Source organism: Danio rerio, chromosome 20 (assembly GCF_052040795.2).
Source record: "Danio rerio strain M-AB ecotype USA chromosome 20, GRCz13ab, whole genome shotgun sequence".
Classification (NCBI taxonomy): Eukaryota; Metazoa; Chordata; class Actinopteri; order Cypriniformes; family Danionidae; genus Danio; species Danio rerio.
Genome location: NC_141040.1, coordinates 36244924 through 36268243, shown reverse-complemented (window position 1 = coordinate 36268243; position 23320 = coordinate 36244924). Strand labels below are relative to the sequence as shown.

General features: G+C 36.0%; 1 protein-coding gene across 1 annotated transcript in view; it reads left to right on the top strand.

The window, feature by feature from the left end:
* The window catches only part of armc2 (armadillo repeat containing 2), a 41060-nt gene that overhangs the window by 1989 nt on the left and 15751 nt on the right, over positions 1–23320 (top strand). Inside the window, exons 3-12 of the mRNA XM_087298361.1 lie at positions 2823–2895; positions 2977–3148; positions 5581–5701; positions 7495–7538; positions 9414–9497; positions 14345–14535; positions 16148–16250; positions 16339–16595; positions 20258–20403; positions 22489–22588. Coding sequence (XP_087154487.1) covers positions 2823–2895; positions 2977–3148; positions 5581–5701; positions 7495–7538; positions 9414–9497; positions 14345–14535; positions 16148–16250; positions 16339–16595; positions 20258–20403; positions 22489–22588 — 1291 coding nt within the window. The remainder of the gene's footprint in view (positions 1–2822; positions 2896–2976; positions 3149–5580; positions 5702–7494; positions 7539–9413; positions 9498–14344; positions 14536–16147; positions 16251–16338; positions 16596–20257; positions 20404–22488; positions 22589–23320) is intronic.

The window sequence follows — 23320 nt, the reverse complement described above, 5'->3', positions numbered from 1 at the left end:
AGCCATCAGAAGATGGGTACACTGTGGTCATAAAGGGATAGACATGATCAGCAACAATACTCAGGTAGGCTGTTGCATTATGCTCAACAATGCTCAATTGTTACAAATTAGTTCAAAGTGTGCCAAGAAAATATCCCCTACACCAGGGATCACCAAACTTGTTCCTGGAGGTCTGGTGTCCTGCAGATTTTAGCTCCAACCCTAATCAAACACACCTGAATAAGCTAATCAAGGTCTTACTAGATATACTTGAAACACACAGGCAGGTGTGTTAAGGCAATTTGAAGCTAAACCGTGCAGGGCACCGGACCTCCAGAAATGGGATTGGTGTCCCCTGCCCGACACCATTATACCACACCCTGAACCGTTGATACAAAGCAGGTAGCATCCATGCTTTATGTTGTTGACACCAAGTTCTGACCTTACCATCCGAATGTCGCAGCAGAAATTGAGACTCATCAGACCAGGCAATGTTTTTCCAATATTCTATTTTCCAATTTTGGTGAGCCTGTGTGAATTGTAGCCTCAGTTTCTCTGGCATCAACAAGGCTTTTGCGCCCACAAAACTGCTGCTCACTGGATATTTTCTCGTTTTCGGACCATTCTCTGCAAACCCTAAAAGATGGTTGTGCATGAAAATCCCTGTAGATCAGCAGTTTCTGAAATACTCAAACCAACCCGTCTGGCACCAACAACCATGCCACATTCAAAGTCACCTAAATTACCTTTCTTCCCCATTCTGATGCTCGGTTTGAACTGCAGCAGATCGTCTTGGCCATGTTTACATGACTACATGCATCTAGTTGCTGCCATGTGATTGGCTGATTAGAAATTTGCGTTAATGAGCAGTTTGACAGGTGTACCTAATAAAGTGTCCGGTGAGTGTAAGTTTACTGTATAATGGCTATATATATATATATATATATATATATATATATATATATATATATATATATATATATATATATATATATATATATATATACAAATATTAAAGTAGTTTGACAGTACAGAAAGATTGATTTGATCATTTGCAGTGTATAAAGGAAATGGGAAGCAGTGGTGCAAGTTTGGGAAATTTGTCACCATATTTGGTGTCATATTTGTAATATTGTTTTGCAACAAGGACCTGTTTTGGTGACATTTAAATATGTTCAGAGTGTATTTTTAGTGCTAAACAATAATCACACATTACCATTAGAAACATTACAACTGATCTATTATTGTCATTTAACAAGTAAATGCACATGAATTTACATCACAGCCATTATTGTCTTGTGCACGGAGTATGGATTTTAGCAGTGCAGAGGAGCAGATTCTACATATAGACATGTGTAGACGTAACCAATATCATTTAACATCATATTTTGTATGTTGATGGTCTTACAAATAAAATTATGTCATTATTAGATCCATAATTTCTAAATTTTTCATTTCAGAAAAGACAATTTGAGTGTTCTGGGAAAAAGACAGCAGAAGATAAATATAAAAAAATAAAATAAAACTACAAAGGGTGCATATTAGGGCTGATGGGCCCCATGGCTTGAATTGCTTAATCCTAATAATACTAAATCTGCCCCTGCATTTAGTCTTCATAGGCCACATTGTCTGGCAGCAGGAACATAAAATGTAAATGCATGCATGTAAAGCGAGCAGCTTTTGGGAAATTTGGTTGTATTCAAATAGGAGCTTGTTTTATAAATGAATTTCTAATGAAGCTATTTGGAAATATTGATAGTCGAGCATGTTTTTTTGGTGCAACTTGTTTGACTGCCAACTACTAAAACACTTACTTTAAACAAGTACTTGCTGTGCAAAGGATACAAATAACATTTTTGATAGTGCTGCCCAAAAGTTAATCACAATTAATCCAAAATAAAAGTTTGTTTTGACATAATATAGATGTGTGTACTATGTATATTGATTATGTATAAATAAATATACACTGCATGCATATATTTGAGAAAATGTTTATCTATATTTAGCTATCAAATGCATGCGTCCAATATATGTTACAAATTGTATGTAAATTAAATCACATGTACATAATAAATATATAGAATTCACATATATTATGCCAAAACATTTATAGTATGAATGTATGTAATACTGTCATACTGCATTTCCCATGTTACCGTGTTACAGTTGGTTACATCATTTCAATTCCATTCACAAATCCTCTCTCATGGCCTCATGGAAAAATTCCATGGCAATTTATGTATGCATGCCTCATATTCTTGCCACAATAAGAAAGTCATCTGGGCACTTTTTTGTGTTTAATTAAAGATTTCATTATGAATCATGAGTATTTTGTATTCATTTCAGCAATAAACCTTCAAAAAATAAAATGATGAGGTTTATCTATACTACTGGCTTAACTTGAATAGGTGCATATACTATATCAATAAACATCCATGTTGCTCAATGGTTTGTATTCAAAGCATTATAAATGATCATTGAACATCTCTATTATGTACATGTGATTCAATTTACATACAATTTGTTTCATATACTGTATATATACATTTTATATCTAAATATAGATAAACGTTTTCTTAATTATATGCATGCATGTGTGTATTTATATATACAAAAACAATATAAATAGTACACACATCTATATTATGTTAAAACACACTTTTATTCTGGAATAATTGTGATAAAAATCTATGAAATTCTTACTTCCAGATCCAGGCCTGTTACATTTTAAAACGTGCTTAAACATGAATTAAATAATATTAATATTAACTGCTTTATTATTACTATAAGACTGCCATACTGGTTTTAATTACCTTCTTAACCAAAATTGCCTTCTTTTCTAGTCTTCATGCCCGACATTTTGAAGCTCCTGACTCCAGGCCAGGATCTGGAACTCGTCTTAGTCCACTGGAACATGTAGGAGGCTTTTTAATCCTTTATGGCTGACTATTCAAATCAAAACAGGAAACACTAACTCTTAAAAACTCTCCATCTCAGAAACCCAGGGTGTCTGTTTCCCTGGATGAGGATGGAGGCGACGATGAAGCTGCTCATCCCAAACCCCCAGTGGAGCGAGGAGGTACTAGGACTGGATCGGGAGGTTCTCGTGCCAGACTGCTTAGAGCCACATCTGTCAGCAAAATACCACCTATGACACCAAATGCAAAAAGTAAGAAAAAGAAATTTGAGAAATTTAAATGTGAAATTTTATTGATCGATGTAAAGTTTTAATGGTCTACAGTATGTTTTTTTTATACTGAAAATCACAAAAGAAAATATAAATGACAAGATATAGAGTTGTTTTACTTGGTATAGGAAAATGCAATTCATTAATATTGCATTTATGTGTCAAGCAGATTGATAACCCTCAATAAATGTATTATGTGATGCGCATTGTTGCTAAAGTGTTTTGAATGAATAGGCTCTTCCAAAAAATCTGATATAAATCAGTTTAAATCCCAAGGATGTAACTCAGCTATGTGTGCCTTGAGTTTGTTTGTATTGAGAAAACCAAATGTGTGTGTTTGTCATATCAGTAGTATACTAGAATGCATTTTATATAGAGCACACGAGTAATAAAATCATTGTAAAGGTTTAAGGATACTGAAGGACAAAGCTAGACTGTAAAAGATTAATCTAAATCCAACTGTCCTGGCTATGCTTTAATTGATTTATATCCTATCTATTACAGTGTACATTGTTTGAAGTTTGAGTCATAAATCAATCAATCTGTCTGTCTGTTTACTTATCATCTATTCAACAAAATGAATGACTAAACAAATAAACATATACACATGTCAATAAATAAGTAGACATATAAGTAAATACATACATAAATACACACACACACACACACACACAAATAAATAAATACACACAAATAAATAAATACACATTACATAAATAAATAGACACACACCTTAATAAATACATACATACACACACACAAATAAATAAATACATACATAAACACACACATAAATAAATACATACATACACACAAATAAATAAATACACATTACATAAATAAATAGACACACACATTAATAAATACATACATACACACAAATAAATAAATACATACATAAACACACACACACACACATAAATAAATACATACATACACACACACATAAATGAATACATACATGCATACACACATAAATAAATTAATAAATAGACACATTAGTACATAAATAGACACACAGATAAATAAATACAAATAAATACATACATGCATACACAAATAAAAAATTAAACACACATAATATTAATGAATAAATAGACACATAAATACATACATGCACACACATCAATAAATAAATACACACACCACATCAATAAATAAATAGACACATAAATAATACATACACACACATAAATAAAAAATAAATAAATACACATATCAATAAATAAATAGACACGTAAATAAATATATAAATAAATACACACACATACATAAATTAATCAATTAATAAATACATACATCAATAAATGAATAGACACTCAAATAAATAAATAAATACATACATACATACACACAAATACATAAATACACACATAACATTAATAAATAAATACATACACAGACATAAATAAATACACACACCACATCTATAATTAAACAGACACATAAAAAATATATACACATATAAATAAATGCATAAATAAATAGATAAATAAATAAATACACACATCAATAAATAAATACACACATAAATAAATATATTAATGAATACACACATAAATAAATAAATACACACATCAATAGATATATAGATAAATACACGCATCAATAAATAAATAGACACATAAATAAAAAAAATAAAAATAAATACACGCATCAATAAATAAATAGACACATAAATAAAAAAAATAAAAATACATACAACACATCAATAAATAAATACACACATAAATAAATACACACACATCAATAAATAAATAGACACATAAATAAAAAAATTAAAAATACATACATCACATCAATAAATAAATACACACAAAAATAAATTTACACACATAAATAAATAGATATACACATCAATAAATAAATACACACATAAATAAATATATAAATAAATACACACACATAAATAAATAAATACACACATCAATAAATAAATAGACACATAAATAAATAAATAAATAAATAGACACATCATATCAATAAATAGACACATAAATAAACACACACACACATAAATAAATATACACATCAATAAATAAATAAATAAATACATGCACACATATAAATAACTAAATAAATAAGCCGTAATAAATAAATAAAAAATAGACATTTAGGTAGCAATTTAGTTTATTAAATTAATTTCTGAAAGATTATGCTATTTGGAAGACTGAAGTAATTGCTGCTGAAAATTCAGTATGTACAAAACATTGTTATTTTAAACTGTATAAATATTTCCATAAAAGCAGCTTTACAGTATATCAAATAAATGCATAAATTTCAATGAAACAAATGCATATACATGAAATAATTGAGTATAACACACAACACACACATTATTATTATTATCATTTTTACATGTGGTTTTGATTATTTATTTCTTCGCAAAGCTAAGTTGTTGTCTGTCTGATCAGATATGTCTCCAGAGGCCAGGATTGGAGGAGACCAACCAGATGACGGAGACAATCTACACTCAGCTGATATCACAGAGCATAAAACAAAATCTTCCTCTGAAACTGATCTGCACAAACAAAGGTTTGCTTTTTGAGACGGGTTTTTTTTATGCATGTCCTTTTATTTTTACTCTTTTTGTGTAATTTCATTGAACAAAAAATGTTTGATCTGATACTGGAATCAGCATTTGAATGAATCAAGTGCTTGTTCCTTTGGGCTTCATAAAAACCAGCACTGTCATCATCAAACTCACACTGTAAATTGAGTTATTCTCTGTGCTAAGAATAGTGGTAAAAGAAAAAAGTGTGACTCACAGGACACTCTGTTCAGGCGTTAACTTATTAATAACCATTCTGAGAGGATTAGTAGATTCCAGTGGCATTAATCCACTTGTTACTTGTATTTTGAGAATTTATGTACATCGTCCATGTTATAAGCCAGGGGTCACCAATCCTGGTCCTGGAGGGCCAGTGTCCCTCCAGGGTTTAGCTCCAACTTGCCTTTACACACCTGCCTGGGTGTATCAAGTATACCTAGTAAGACCTTGATTAGCTTGTTCAGGTATGTTTGATTAGGGTTGGAGCTAAAATCTGCAGGACACCGGCCCTCCAGGAACAAGTTTGGTGACCCCTGTTATAAGCACAACAATTGTGAAATCGATCACATTGAAAACCTTCATTTATGTTGGTGCCTATAGCCTAGTGGTAAGTGCGTAGACATATTGCACCATCGTGCTCATGGTGACCTGAGTTTGATTCCCAGCTCTAGGTGCTTTGCTGACCCTTACTCTCTCTATGCTTTCAACTATTTCCTGTCAATTCTCTGCATATTTTATCCATTAACGGTTAAAAACCCCTAAAAATAATTATGTAAAAAAGTTTTTTTATTCAAATACAGGCACTCTCGTTAATACAGTATGATGACCAGAATGCCCACTTATGACAATCACAATGCCTCCAATTTAGATGCATTTACGGACAATCTGGAATTTAATAGTGAGTAAAAGTAAAGCAGCGAACCGTCTCTCTCCTTCTATCTCTATCATATCCTTGTTATAGTTGCTAATGGAGCGATATTAGATTATGCAGGCCGCTTGTGGCTGGCTGGCTGACTGTTCTGTTGACCACCAGCACGGTCTCATTTGAGATTCACACGATGAGATCACGTCTCGGCTGAGGCATCCCATCAACAAAGAGGCATTATCGAGATGTACAAAGCCCAAACACAATCAATGCCACAAATATGCCCCATCTGTACCATCATATTTCCCCCCAGTCCTTAAGAAATATCAGTTCAAGATAAAGTTGAATATTTGCATTATACTTTAGTAAAAGTCAGTAAAAGTTACAGCACAGACTAAAACTGTTAACGGATATCTTGATTTCTGTGATAAAATGAACTATGACAGTGCATGACTAGCTGTGATACAAGCACGCAGACCTGTGGTTTCCTGTCTGTTACAGTAGCCCTCGCATGCACACATATTTTACACAAGCGTACTTTGAACGTTATCTATTCTTCACCATTAACTGATTTTGCCACAACTGACAGTTGAATTATTATAGATGATAAAAATATAGTAAAAAAGTAATTAGATGCTGCATCAGGATATCACAACAGTGACATCTTGTGTCTGTCAGGAAAACAGAATTTCATGAGAATAACTTGAAATATAAACAAGGTTTTGCAAGTCTTTGTGAGTAAATATTACCATTAACATTAAACCAATACCTGCAGACATTGTAGATGCTCGGTTTTAAATATAAGTTCATCTAAGTTTTGTAATTAACCTCTATTCACTGTTCTAAACACAATGGTCATTCGTGCCCTCTATTCACGCTGTATGTATGTTTGTGTGTGTTTGTGATCAACAGAAGACCACAAATTGACGTTTCCAGTCCAAGTGGATCAAAACCAGGTATATTGCTTTATCTGTTGTACTACACTATGCACACACCAGCGACTTTATTCGGTACACCTGTTCAACTGCTTGTTAACGCAAATTTCTAATCAGCCAATCACATGTATTTAGTTATGTAAACATAATCAAGACGATCTGCTGCAGTTCAAACCGAGCATCAGAATGGGGAAGAAAGGTGATTTATGTGACTTTGAACATGGCATGGTTGTTGGTGCTAGACAGACTGGTCTGAGTATTTCAGAAAACTGCTAGACTACTGGGATTTTTACACACAACAAATTCTAGGGTTTGCAAAGAATGGTCCGAAAAAGAGAAAACATACAGTAAGGGGCAGTTTTGTGGGCGCAAATGCCTTGTTGATGCCGGAGGTCAGAGAAGAATGGTTCGAGCTGATAGAAAGGCAACAGTAACTCTAATAACCACTATTTACAAGTGAGGTATGCAGAAGAGCATCTCTAAAAGCACAACACATGGCAGTGAAATCTTTATACCTTGAGGCAGATGGGCTACAGCAGCAGAAAACTCCTGTCAGCTAAGAACAGGAAACTGAGGCTACAATTCACACAGGCTCGACAAAATTGGACAATAGAAGATTGGAAAAACATTACCTGGCCTGATGAGTCTCGATTTCTGCTGCGACATTCGGATAGTAGGGTCAGAATTTGGCATCAACAACATTAAAGCATGGATCCATCCTGCCTTGTATCAATGGTTCAGGCTGGTGGTGGTGGTCTAATGGTATGGGGGATATTTTCTTTGCACACTTTGGCCCCATTAGTACCAAGTAAACATTGTGTCAATACCACAGCCTACCTAAAGTGTTGTTGTTGACCATGTCTATCCGTTTATGACCACAGTTACCCATCTTCTGATGGCTACTTCCAACAGGATAACACACCATGTCATAAAGCGTGAATCATCTTAGACTGGTTTCTTGAACATGACAATGAGTTCACTGTACTCAAATGGCCTCCACAGTCACCAGAACACAATCCAAAAGAGCACCTTTGGGATGTGGTGAAACAGGAGTTTCGCATCATGGATGTAAAGCCAACAAATCTGCATCAACTGCGTGATACTATCATGTCAAAAACTCTGAGGAATCTTTTCAGTACCTTGTTGAATCTATGCCACGAAGGATTAAGGCAGTTCTGTAGGCAAAAGGGGGTCCAACCCGGTACTAGTAAGGTGTACCTAATAAAAAGGCTGGTTAGTGTATTTATGTATACATATATATGGAAAAATATTACATTGTGGTATTTTATTTTGCTGCGATATATATTGCAATATGAAGATAATGAGATAATGTCATCAGTTGATTTGAATAGCTCTATTTAGAAGGATTTCATTAATTTCCAATTGTGATGATCAACTCTATTCTATGTACTCTATTCTGAAATAAATTACAAGCAAAAATAAACAAATAACACTTGAAACCACTAGCCTACAGTCAAACACGTGATAGACGTGCACTGGACTCACAATCTTGTAAATCTTGTTCCTGACACAATCTTCCCAGTGGCCGCAAATATCTGATCAGATTGGAAACCTAAACCACTTTTTTTGCTGCAGCAGTTTCTCAAGGTTCTTTATCCAGATGCCAGTTGATAGCCGTTTGATCTGTTGTTTTTTTGCAACCCACTGCTTCCTGCAGCTCGTCCACAATGCAAATGCTCCAACAGAACAGACAATATCATGAAGAGCTGTGTGGGTGTGATGCTCTGACCTTTTCATGCTATGTTGAACATCCTGTAATACATTCATATGCTTGAAGATGTGCTGGGGCGTACTGTCTGAATTTCCCTTCCAGGATCAATAATGTGCGTGTACCTGTCTGGCTAGATTTTTAAACTGCGGTGTGTCTTTTTATAGATGCAGATGACAGTGAGGATGAATCTGTGTTCTGGAACACTAAAGTCCTGCCCGTCCTTCAAGAATTCGAGTCCTTTGCTGGAGGTGATGATAAAATTACTGTCATGAATGTTTAAAATGCCTGTTAAAAAATCAAAGTGTCACATTCTGTAATCTGCTACCATCTGACAATGCATATTGGTCTATTTAAAATGAACAGTCCTGGGAAGAAATTTTTCCATATAAGATGTTTTAAGGATGAAAAAATAGAATGTTAATAGCTCCAAAACACATTTTTTAAGATACAAGTTGATGACTTTTCTTTATCTAAGGAACATTAAGCATATCCTTTAAATTCCCTATGGAATTGTACTTCTATTTGGATAGATGAACATAAGTGTTTTCTTATTTATCTGAAGATTTTTTTTAATGATACTGTAGTTCCAACACTCGAAAAATGACTTTTGATGCTTGTTAAAACTACTTAGTTTAAATAAGTTGAAACAACACCATTTTAAAATATTTTGATGTTTAATCCACCTGAACTTGTAAAATGGATTGAGTTAACTTAATCGATTTGTGTAGGAACAACATGAAAGTATTGTATCCAGCATTATTTACAGTGAAAGATATTTTTAATTACGTCCCAACAGAACAGCTCTGCTTTTAACATTCACCCAGTACAGTTTCTACACACATACACACAAAATCTTATCATTATGGTGTCTTGAAAAAGCCAACATACTGCTATACTGCATAAACATACTATTCTTCTGTCTTCTTCTTAAGACTATCTTAAGAACGCATCTCCTCCGACCCAGACCATTCATACTGCAACCACCAAACTAACTCCAAACTACACAGAATTAAGTTGTTGTGTTATCTTTTCCAACTTTTCCAATCCGACTTATGGTTTTCCGAAAACTGACCTGAAAATTTCGGAAAAGTCCCATTGACTTAACATTAAACCAAACTTTAAGACCTCATAACTTTCCACCAGACTGTCATACAGACTTAATGTTGGGCTCATTCAACTCACACTACCAATCTGCCAATCACTGATGACCTTTCAACTTACTAGCCACATCCTAGCAACCATTTACAGCACCCTAGCATCTGTCCATAGACTTCCATTAAAAAAAACTGCCATTGACTTTACATTGAACATACTAACAACATACCATTTCATACTAACAATATACTAATGCATACTAGAAACATACTAATCATACTAGCTAACTCAATGCTGATTCATACTATAAACATACTAGCAACGTGCTATTTCCTACTAAAATCATGCTAACAAGATCCTAGTTTATACCAGAAACATGCTAGCAAAATGCTAATTCATACTAGAACCATACTAATTTGTTAGTAATTGCCTTAAAACACCTTAGTAACTACCTAGCAATCACCTAGCAACGCCTTAGCAACCACCTAACAGCAACTTAGCAACCAGCTACCAATACCTTAGCAACTGCCTAGAAACCAATCAAAACACCCTAGCAACCACCTAGCAACACCTTAGAAATTACCTAGAACACCTAAGCAACCGCCTAGCAACACCTTATCCACCACCTAGCAACGCCTTAACAACCACTCAGAACAGCCTAGCAACCACCCAGCAATGCCTCAGCTACCATTCAGAGCAACCTAGCAACTGCCTTGCAACACCTTAACAACTGCCTAGCAACCACTCAGAACAGCCTAGCAACACCTTAGCAACTACTTAGAACACTCTAGCAACCGCATAGCAACAACTTAGCAACCACTCTAAATAGCCTACCAACCACCCAGCAACATCTTAACAACTACCTGAAATACTGTAGCAACCACCTACCAACACCTTAGCAACTGCCTAGCAACCACTCAGAACACCTTAGCAACTGCCTAGAAATGCCTTAACATCCAGTCAAAACATCCTAGCAACCGCCTAGCAACTCCTAGGCAACCACTCTAAACATCCTAGCAACCACTTAGCAACACCTTAGCAACCACTCAGAACCCCTTATCAACTGCCTAACTAGAAACATGCTCAAACTTCTTAAACTACTTCAGTTATTTAAACTTTGAAACTACTTCAAACTTTCAGACAAGGTTTTCTCAGGCCACCATAAAGTTTGTCACCCAAAGTCTTTTCTACTTATAATTTTTTTCTATTACTATATTTAAATTCACAAACATGTTCACAATTTTAAGGTTATTGCATTTTGCTTATGCATGTTCTTACTAAGAAGCTGCACTCAAATGTGTCCCCGAGTGAAAGCAAAGCTGCAGGGAGAACGAAAACACAATATCTGGATGCAGAGGAACAAAAACAAAGCTTGTGTTGAGCTTGGCACGGCACTGAGCTTTTAAAGTCAAAGCATGTGGGGGGAAAAGAACCGTGAAATGCAATCTAATAGCAGTAAATATTTAAGTACTTTGAAAATTCAATAGAAATTCATTTAAAAGATAAATATCAAATATTTATTGCGCCAAGAGCCGCTCGGTTCATGCATAAAATACCATTCATATTCTCCATGGCATCATCAAGAGAGCCCTGTTGGGGAGAATGCCAACCATCTTGGAAACAGATTTGAGAGACAACATTTGTCTTAGCAAAAATAGCTTTGGAAAGCTCAGCCCCCCTCTAAGACAAGTTAGATCCAGCAAGAATAAAGCACACAACGGTTAAAACCCGTGTAGTAACGGATAATTATTCTGCAAGCAACAGCTAGTCTAAAATGCAAACGATTTTATGGATTTAAGGCCAAGGTTTTTATAGTTTTGCATTTTAAAATTACTTTCATTTTGATACTGTTTATACATTTTCTGTTCATTTCAGTTTAGGTTTAGTTCGTTTCATTAATGGTTTTGTTTGTTTTAGTTTAATGGGGAATTAAAATAGTCGTTATAACGCGTTTTACATTATATAAATTCTGAACATGATTTCATATACTGCACTATACTGCGCTACAAACTATACCTATTACAGCTCCAGTGAAATAATAGGATAGGTCCTATAGATGAATTACCTGTTGGTAAATATACGGTATGTGCGCGCAGCGAGGTTGCAGAAAAAACTGGGAGTTCTAGCATTTACAACAAGGGAAAGACATCCGATGCGGTACAGAGTTTGTTGTTGTATTAGAGATAAGTTATATTGATTACATATTATATATATTATTTACATAATGATTTCAGCATACTATAACAGCTTGTCAATCAGTGATAAGCACAGTTATTCGGCAAGATTAACGTTAAAGTGAGCGGCGTTCGTCTGACAGGTCCATTTGTGATAGCACCCTTCCAGTGGCAGTGGATATTGGAAAAGACGAAATGGCCAAGCATCCAGCCCGAAATATGTCTCTTTTAACTCCAAGTGATTTTACAAGAGAGAAGTTAAATGCCTACAAGTCTTTGGATTTAATTGGCTATATTTAACTGTTTTTGCTGAAATCATTGCTGCTATCAAAAACGAGTATGTGTATAATTTATTGTGTACGATTCAGCATAGCGTGAATTTACCTGCTATAAAATGTCCAGCATTTCTAATTAGGTCCTTACTCCATTCAGCTAAATTTAGCCAAAGACGTTTGCGGTTGGCATTAAAAGCAGTGTGGTGTATGGTAAAATTTAAGCGTTCATCGAATTTGGCGTCCTACCGCACAACATGACATGTTTGCTATTGCAACCGGTCTTTTTTTGCAACCGGTATGCGTGGTTGAACCCGTGTGATGTAGGTTGGTTATTCCCCAATAGGCAAACTCAATTCTCAGGGAGGACTCTATTTGACAACATCAATCATGACAACAGCCAATATGGTGAATGAAACCCTGCCTTCTAGTCAACGAGCCAATCATCGATCAATATTGACGGATTATTCTCCTTGGTTTCCCAGAGATGGGTTGCGGCTGGAAGGGCATCCGCTGCGTAAAAATGTGCTGGATAAGTTGGCGGTTCATTCCGCTGTGGTGACCCCGGATTAATAAAGGGACTAAGCCGAAAAGAAAATGAATGAATGAATGAATGAATGGATTCTCCTTGGCTTGAACCAGACATGAGTTTCTGCAGGTTTTGTATCATTCGAACATTTAGAAATGAAACTAAACAAATGTATTGATGATAAATATGAAATTTAAAGAATCGTAAGCTTGGCAAGCAATTTTGAAGAATTTGATGTTTCCCCATTCAAACAAAATGTCTGACCATACTACCCGAGAGGTATTTCAACGATGGCTAACGAGTGAATTGACTTGCCTTAAATTACCTTTGGCTAGACGGATGTGTGCATTGTTTGTAAAAACACCATCTCGCAGCAGGTCAGATTTTCCTCTACAGTGCTAATGATTTTTTTCAGTTTGTTTTTCAGTGACTGTTGTTAGTTTTGTTTATTTAATTGTGAATTATTTACATTTAATTTTTAATGATTTTGACTAAAAAGTTTTCGACTGTTTCAGTTTTCGTTTACAAAAAATAACCTTGGTTGCAGACAGGAGATTTAGCCTATATTGATACTCTATTACAGTCTAATATTACTTAAACACTCTACCACATTATGTTCTTGTGCTTAAGGTCAGTGCGTACGTACAGAAAAAAAAAAAAACAGTAAAGAGCTATTATACTGTATACACACTGATGATGCATACCATACAGTGGGAGAATTCGCCTGAAGGCCTGTGTTAAATCTGTCAGTGGGTGTAAATGTGGGCCAAATGTCAGTGAAATGTCAGTAAGCCTACTCCGTGTACACATCAGTTGAGTCGAATGAAAGAGGCTGTGTAGCCCATAGACTACTCTTCTTTCACTGTCCTTCACAGAGACAGTTGAAGGGTGACAATGGTGCAATTAATACTGTGTGAGACACGCTGTTTGAAATACGACCTTGACGCTGTTGCCTATTTTGTGCACTGGAACTTACAGTATAGTGTCCTGATTGGGTTATGTGTCTCAAAAAACAATCCTTTTAGGTGATGCTGTGTCAGATGAGATTGTGGGACAGCTGTGTAACTCGTGCAATGGTCTCCATGATGCCCTGGCAGAGAGAGGCATGCTGGGAAGGCAGTGTAAAAAGAGGTCCGGCATACTGAGAATACTGTTCAGACTTATAGATGTTGGATCGGACCGACTTAACCTAACGTTAGCCAAGCTTATTCTGGCAGTGAGTATATACACACATACACACACGTGCACACACACACAATATGAATGTTTCCCATTTTTTTTACATTTGAGTTTCTTTTGTATGATGAACACAATAATATATTTTAAAGACTGTAAGAGAACAGATGCCATTCATAAATATTAATTTGTAGCTAAATTGTTAGCAGTGCCAAACAGCATTTCCTGTTATTTACCTCCTTGTTTACATCCTCACTACAACATACCATTAACACTAGAAACTGTGCCTGTAGTTGATCAACTTTAACAAATGTAAATACTTACAGGTTGTGGCTCACAATCCACAGCTTTGTTGGTTGGAGGAGTTTTAACCAAATCCAGCACTGATCTAGGAGAGATTCTAGAACCTGTCCTTTGTCAAATGCTAGCTATTTTTTTTATTATAATTCTCTGAAACATAATTAAAATTAAATTGTAAGCACTTCTCTCTTTGTGTCATGTCCTTTGGAAGCCCAAATACAGAAACAGAAAGAACTCTGTGGAAATAGCGGTATTTTAGCATGCAACGACTCTAGCCATGCCCCTTTGCTGCACAGGGTGTATGCGCGTGGTGAATTTGCGTAACCAGAGGCCCTTGTAATCTCACTAGCCCATAGCCCATATGACTATTTTTGTAGTCCCCAAATTTGTTTGTTGTAGGCTTTGCTAAGCTAACTCTGTAAAAGCCAAGGTCTCTCTTTGCATTGAACTTTGAGCATTTTACATTCAGAGATGTTGTTTATGTTCACACAGCTACATTACACATCAACTAACTATCAGTTCTTCAGCATGCTTTCTTTACAGTTTTAATTCTAATTGGCAGTTAATTGCAGTTAAAGTATAAATTAAAATTCACTGTCAATGCATAAATAGCAGAAGTGAACAAATAGATCTTCCCTATTAGCAAATATTATAGTAAGCAATATATGAAATATATGAAATATATGAAATATATGAAAAGTTTCACATTCTACAGAATACCGCCATCACCCATGACTGAATATGTAAACATTGTTGAATTGGAGCTCTGGCAGGGATGACTGAAATAAGTACGGGTGCTGTATATAGAATGCGAGTGGCCAAAATCTAGTTTGTGTCATTATCTCTTTTTTTTTGTTCAGTTGACATGTAGTCCAAATATTTGTAGCTTGAAACAGAAGGAGTTTCTATGGAAATCCTTTTGTTAGCTGTCATTATGACACATTATTTTCCCTGACAGGTCTCCGCTCAGGTCACATGACTAGAAACTATCATACTGAAACACAAGATTTTATCAGATGCTTAAATAATTTTAATCCTGTAAATCCATTACCAACATTATTCATGTTTTACCCCAATTTCTGACTGTGCATTTTTGTAAGACTTCAAACATTTAGCCACTAAACACCCTCTGGCTTAGCCTATCATCTCACAGTAGCCACGCCCCAAACTCTCTTTATTGCCTCAGCTGGATTGACAAATTTGAGCAGACTTCTCTCAATGTTTTGATAGTTAAGCCTTTGGCAGAGATGAACTCATGTACTTATAGTAATCATCATGTATGTATACTAATCAAGCCTAGCTGTATGTGTGAGATTTATAATCAGAATCTTATTGCTTTTCTCTGTTACCAGCTCAATGTGAGTGGAAACAACTTGCTGAACATCTGCAAACTCGTCTTCAAAATCAGCCGAAACGCTAATAATGACGCCCTGTTCCTCAATGGCTCCATCCTAGGTCAGACCTGATTATTGTATAACTTACCCAAATTCAATTAGTCACTATCTCTCAGATCAGCCCATTGTGTGCATGCGTTTCCCCACAGACTCCCTTGTGTCTCTGCTCCAGTGTGAGGATGTGTGGAGTAAAGGTGAGGCCGTTCTGTACTGTGTGGGCTCACTGAAGCTTCTCTCAGGAAACAGTGCCCTCTCCAGGCTGCTGCTGGATAAAGGCTTCATCGGTGTCCTGATGCAGTTGTCGAAGAGACTGATGCACAGCCCTTCTGCAACTTCAGCTAATGTTAATACTCACAGGTCAGATGGAGAAGGCCAGCAGATCATCACAGGACACATACTGGTACAGGTAAGAGATCCTTGACAGCTGCCTGAGTTGTGAAAGAGACAAAGTTCTTAATTTTTCAATCCAGTTTTGAAAATGGGGATGAAGCCATCACAAATATACCAGGACACACTACAACAAAGGAAATTTTGTTCACCTTAAAGGGATATTTCACCTAAAAATGACAATTCTGTCATTAGCTACTCACCCTTTACTATTTTTTGTCTGTTTAACACAAAAGAAGATATTTCAAAAAATGTTGGAAACCTGTTACCATTGGGCTTGATTCCTTCATTTTAAAACCCTAATTAAATGAAGTATCAGGTTCCTCGTCACTATACACTATACTATACTTGTCACTGGCCACTTTATTAGGTACATCTGTCCAACTGCTCGTTAACACATTTCTAATCAGCCAATCAGATGGCAGCAACTCAATCTTTTTAGGCATGGTTATAACGATCTGCTGCAGTTAAAATTGAGCATCAGAAAAGCGAAGAAAGGTCACTTTAAACGTGGCAGAAGAGCATCTCTAAACGCACAAGTCGAACCTTGAGACGAATGGGCTACAGCAGCCAAAGACCACACCGGGTGCCACTCCTGTAAACTAAGAACTGGAACTGAAGCTACAATTTGCACAGGCTCACCAAAATTGGACAATAAGAGATTGGAAAAAACATTACCTGGTCTAATGAGTCTTGATTTCTGCTGCGACATTCGGATGATAGGGTCAGAATTCGTCAACAACATGGATCTATCCTGCCTTGTATCAAAGGTTCAGGCTGGTGGTGGGGGTGTAATGGTATGGGGGATATTTTCTTGGCACACTTTGGGCCCATTTGTACCAATTGAGCATTGTGTCATGTCTATCCCTTTATGAGCCATCTTCTGATGGCTACTTTCAGCAGGATAATGCACTATGTCATAAAGCGTAAATCATATCAAACTGGTTTCTTGAACATGACAATTAGTTCACCATACTCAAATGGCCTCCACAGTCACCAGATCTCAATCAAATAGTTTCTTTGGGATGTGGTGGACCAGGAGATTCGCATCATAGATGTGCTGTTGAGAAATCTGTAGTAACTGCATGATTCTATCATGTCAATATCTGCCAAAATCTCTGAGGAATATTTCCAGTACTTTGTTGAATCTATGCCACAAAGGATTAAAGCAGTTCTAAAGGCAAAGGGGGTCCAACCTTGTACTAGTAAGGTGTACCTAATAAAGTGGCCTTTGAGTATGTCATAGTTAGAGTTTTGTTTAAGACCGTATTTTGTAATGTCTTTCAAGGAGTAATTAGATTTACATGTTACCACAAATGTTTCTTGATAGATTCTGCAAATAAATGAATGATGTTATAGGAAGAATATTATTAAAAAATACACTTTTATTAACAAAATATATCCAGTGAAAAATATGAATAAAACAAATGCAAAAGCAAAACAAAACAGAGAACAAGAGGCCTAAGACATACAATATACAGAAGTCTAAGCGTTCTGCTGGTTTTCTTGCTGCAGTCTTTTATACAGTACTTATACCCATGAACACAGGTGTTTGCCTTCTAGTTAGATTAAAAATATGTTTATTACTGTTTCTACCTAGGTTGATCAAAGAATTGTAATGAAATGACTCTGCTAAACAACTTGACATGTAAATAGAGAAAAAGAAATTTAGTTTTTCAAAGCAAAGTAATAAATCCCTCTTCACTAAGTTATATACTTGTATGGTAATACATCTCTACAATCATAAGATATATGTGTCTAGAAGCACACTTAAGCATAGCAAAGCATTTGTTTATCAGCACTTTGGGAGGTGGCCCAAGGTCTCCTCATCCAGGGCCATGGCTTGTAATCGGTGAAGAACATCCTCCTCTTCTGATAAGTCTCCCAAACTTCCTAGAGTCTTCAAGTGCAGTCATTTGTTTGGAGTTTTAATTGAACCATGTCCTCCTGTATTATAAGCATTAAACTGACCAGCTTTAGTAAATCGCCCTTGACCTCTGTGAACTCTCTGTCATTTTTTATGCTTCTTCTCATCTCTAATAGCTGTTTTAGCAAGCATAGTAATATCAGAATATGGAAGTGATGTTTTGTGTCTCTTACAATTAATGTCATTAAAACATGCAGAGTTTTCAGCTTTCTTTAAAGTATCTTCTTTTGTGTACAAAAAAAGAAATTAACAAGGGTTTTGAACCACATGAGGGTGAGTAAACAGGAAGTAAACCTTCATTTTTGATGAACTATTCCTTTAAAGGCCTAGTTCACCCAAATATAATAATTTACTCTGATTTACTTACTCTCAAGTGCTTCCAAAAGAGTTTATTTCTACTGTTGAACACAAAAGAAGATATTTTGAAGGAAGTTGGAAACCATTAGCCATTGAATTCCATACCGTTTACCTTTTCTACTAAGAAAGTCAATGGTGACCAACACTGTGCAAATTTCTACTTTTGTGTTCAACGGAAAAAGGGAAAAAATGGTTTTGGAACAAGTGGAGTGTGAATAAATTAAGCAACTTTCATTTTTGGTTTAACTATCCCTTTAATTGGAAGGTTTGTCTAGAAATGACCTTGGCTTGGCTTTGTTTTTCTGTGGAAAACAAAAGATAATTTGATAAATAAATTTTGTTACCATTAACTGCCATTGAACTAAAAAAGAGAGACACATTTCTCTTAATATCATCTTTTATATTCCAGATTAGGGAAAGCCATTCAGGTTTAAAATTCAGGGTGAGTAAGTAGTGACATGATTTTCATTTTAAATGAACTATCCTTTTATGAAAGCTGAAAGGATTTTCTGTGATGCAGGACAATCCCTTTTCCTTGTTGTTTAAAAAGCACTTAAGATCCCATCATGCGTTTCATGGTGTGCTGGAATAGTGCTTTGTGCAACACTCATACACCACCATAGACAAACAAATAGGCTTGCATTGCAAACATGGTAAATCTGTGTCCTTAAAACAGGAGGAATTCAGCAAGCTCGAACCCCACCCGGACGTTTCTCAGAACTCTGTTCTGGGAGCGAAACGGAACAAAATATGAGCGTTTCATGAGGGTGGGGTTGCATGGGGTCCAAAAAAAAGGGTGGATTTTAATGTGCTTTTCCTCTGCTTTTGTTTTTCCTTTTGTCTGGGAGGATGCCCTTTTTCCACTTCTCCATGTCCATATTTTACTTTACACTCTTCCAGCATAAAGTACGCTTCACAGAAATGATTAAACTCTGCCCAAACAAACTTCCTGAGCTCGGCACGCATGGTTTGATGTTCAGCGCCAATTGCCATGCCACTCATTAGCTTGTTGGCAGACGGAAATGAGGGTTTTTATGAAAGTACCATCCATTTGGCTTTAGGAGGCACCCTCCTTGTACCCTAATCAGTGTTCTGAGCTCTTGATGGAGAGATTTATGAGACCAATTTAAAGAACCTCTGTTATTTCTTCTTGATTATAAGTGTTTCCTTTTTTATACGCATCCCTAGCCATTAGGTGCATACTGACACACACCTGCAAGACAGTCCCCCATTCATCAAACATACACACTAATACCAAAATCAAACAAAAAGTGCTCCAGGGTTGTTAATGTGTCAGTGTTCTTTGGAGTCAAAAAGTCAACACTAATACATTTTGTTTTGGGTTTTCCTCAAATGCATAGAGTTGCTCTCAGTCTTGACCTCTGGACTCTTTCTAGGTCACAGCAGCTTTGAGAAATATAGCCGACCAGTCTGAGTCTCGGCCTTCCTTCCTGTCAAACAAGGCATTTTCTACGCTTTGCTTGATTCTGGAAAACCACCGCAATGACCTTGATGTCTGCATTAATGTGGCCCGAATATTCAGGTAAGTTGTCTCTGTGTGCATACAAACTCTAAGAGCTTCTTTAGAGTAGTAGTCTCTCATTTACATTTTAAGTGCAGCTTCATAACAATAGAAAAATACCAGAATCAATATGAAACTTGTATAGATAAATATGACACAAATTCAACAGTTTTACTTACTCCTTGGGCCGTTTTTGAAGTTTCGTAACATCTAATTTTTATGAGGTGGGTCGTTAGCCCAACGCTCAACCCTCAACCTGGAGGACCTAAAGCAGCTTTAAAAGACTGAAATCTAATTGTTCAACTCAGGTCAATTCAATTCAACATTGATTAATTGTTGCAAAATGTAATAAATTAGAAATAAATTAGTAGTATCATCATCCAGTGTTTTTTATTTCATGTTTTATTGCGGTCGATATTAAAAATAATAATAATTAAATTTTAGATGTAATCAAACCACATTTGATCAGATTTACCAGCTCTATGCCTGCATGTTGTTGAAGAGCACTAGATTTAAGACAGGATTTGAAAAGTTTAGATGCATTATCCAAGTGCCATTTGAGTTTTTCTTCTAAAATTAGCCATTTTTTTCAAGTCTCTGTGTGCATGTTCAGTAATTTACATGTTTTGACATAGGACAGATTATTTTCATTGCCTTTAAAGGGAAATAGCTGACTATAAACATAGAAAAATGCTTATTTTAGAGAAAAAATTTACATCTGAACTCTTCATTTAAACTTTGCCATCTGAAATCATGAGTTTGATTTGAAAGTGAAAAATGTGAAAATCATCAAAAAATGTTCTCTTATCAGTCCAGAGTCTTGCAGTATTTGGAATAGATTTGTGGCTAACAAAGCAGAAATAAAGGTGCTTCTCTCTATATTGTTTGCTTTTGCTTATCTGTTTTCACATTCATATCTAAACAGCTTTAGCATACTTCAAAACAATAGATTTAAAAAAAAAATGTCAATGCACACATCCATAGAAATTTAGTCAAAAGATCTGGATTTGAACTTGACTATTTCTTCTACTTGTAGTCCAATCAACCAAAACACGTCTCAAAGGGATAGTTTACCTAAAAAATGAAAACTCTTCCATCATTTGAACACATAAGAAGCTATACTAAAGAACATTGCTCCATTGACTTCTATAGTATCCCAGCAAGCACAGGACATCAACATGTCGTCAGATTGATGTTGTACCCCATGTTGCATTTTGGTTACTCGGTTACTCAATATCTATGATCATATGACGTCTATCAGACGCTGGATTTTGTTTGCCATACCAAAGGAATAAATAACAGTATTTGACGTTAGGGCAGCACTGTGGTGCAGTGAGTAGCACAATCGCTGAACAGCAAGAAGTTCGCTGGTTTGAGTCCCAACTGGATCAGTTGCCATTTATGTGTGGAGTTTGCATGTTCTGCTCGTGTTCGCGTGGGTTTCCTCTAGGTGCTCCGGTTTCCCCCACTGTCCAAAGGCATGCAGTACAGGTGAACTGAATAACCTAACTTGGCCATAGTGGATGGGGGTGTGTGCAAGAGTGCAAGAGTGTTTCCCAGTGTTGGGTTGCGGCTGGAAGGGCATCTGTTGCATAAAACATGTGCTGGATAATTTGGCGGTCCATTCCACTGTGGCAACCCCTGATTAATAAAGGGACTAAACCAAAAAGAAAATTCATGAATATTTGACGTTTATATGACGTTGGATTTGGTCACTTTCCAACACAACCTAAAATGAACAAATTATCATAAATTATCGTCATTTTTGGACGTCAAAATAACCTTGCCCTTGGATGCTGGTGACCTTAATCTAACCTAATGTTAATGTCTTATGACATTGTGTGTCTGCTGGGATGTTTGTTCCTACTATGGAAGTCAATGACAACATTTTTCTCCAACTTTCTTTAGAATATTTTGTGTTTGTGTGCGTGTTTAACAGAAGAAATGAATTTTATAAAAGTTTAGAACTACTTGAATTTAAGTAAATGGTGAGTATTTTTTTTTTTAGATGAACTATGCCTTTAATACCATGCAAGCAAGGTCTTCGTTTGAGGAAAAGATCTAGTTGATGAGTGTTGATAAACTTTGTGTGCTCTGTCTCTTCAGCAAGCTGTCCACCTACACTGAATGCTGTCATGCACTCGCTGAGACGCCACGCTGCTGCAGCCTATTTTTGGAGCTGCTAGGCAAACACAGCAGGAAACAGGTGAATCTGGCTCAAGTCCACCAATGCTCAGACATACATCGCAAAACATTGGCTGCGTGTTCTGCTTTCTGATCTGATGTGAAACTTGAGCAGTGGTCTATGAAGATGTGTGTGTGTTTCTCTTAGTTTTATTTCGGTACGGACAGTTCAGATGTATCTCTCTCTCTCTCTCTCTCTCTCTTTCCTACTGGCACTGACAGAAATGAGATCATGCGCTTCTAATCTCATAAAGAATAAACACGGTTCACACTGTGTACTAGGTATCATAAACACAGTCCTGCAAACACCCTGCATCTCACATCGGGACATACTGTCCTCTAGACTACTGGCAGAGGTCTCTTTCTCTCTCTCTCTCTGCAACCCGCTTTTCATACATATCAAATGAAAACAGAAAAGAGCTTTTGAAAGCAAGTTTAAACAGTCTGGCCAAGTAAAGTTCACAAAAAGGGTGCTGGGTTCACAGGCATTTCAAAGCGGTTTAAAGATTTAGTAATAATTATATGACTTATAATCAATCTCAATCTGTGTCAGTATTACATATAAAAAAAGATGACGAAAATTACTCGTTGCTCCTGACTGAATAGCTTATGTACTGTCACATTCAAAATTATTAAAGTTATAGAAGTATTTTTTGTTTGGGATATAAAATTTGAAGGGGCGGCACAGTGGCTCAAGTGCCTCACAACAAGAAGGTCGCTGGTTTAAGTCCTGGCATGGGCCAGTTGGCATTTC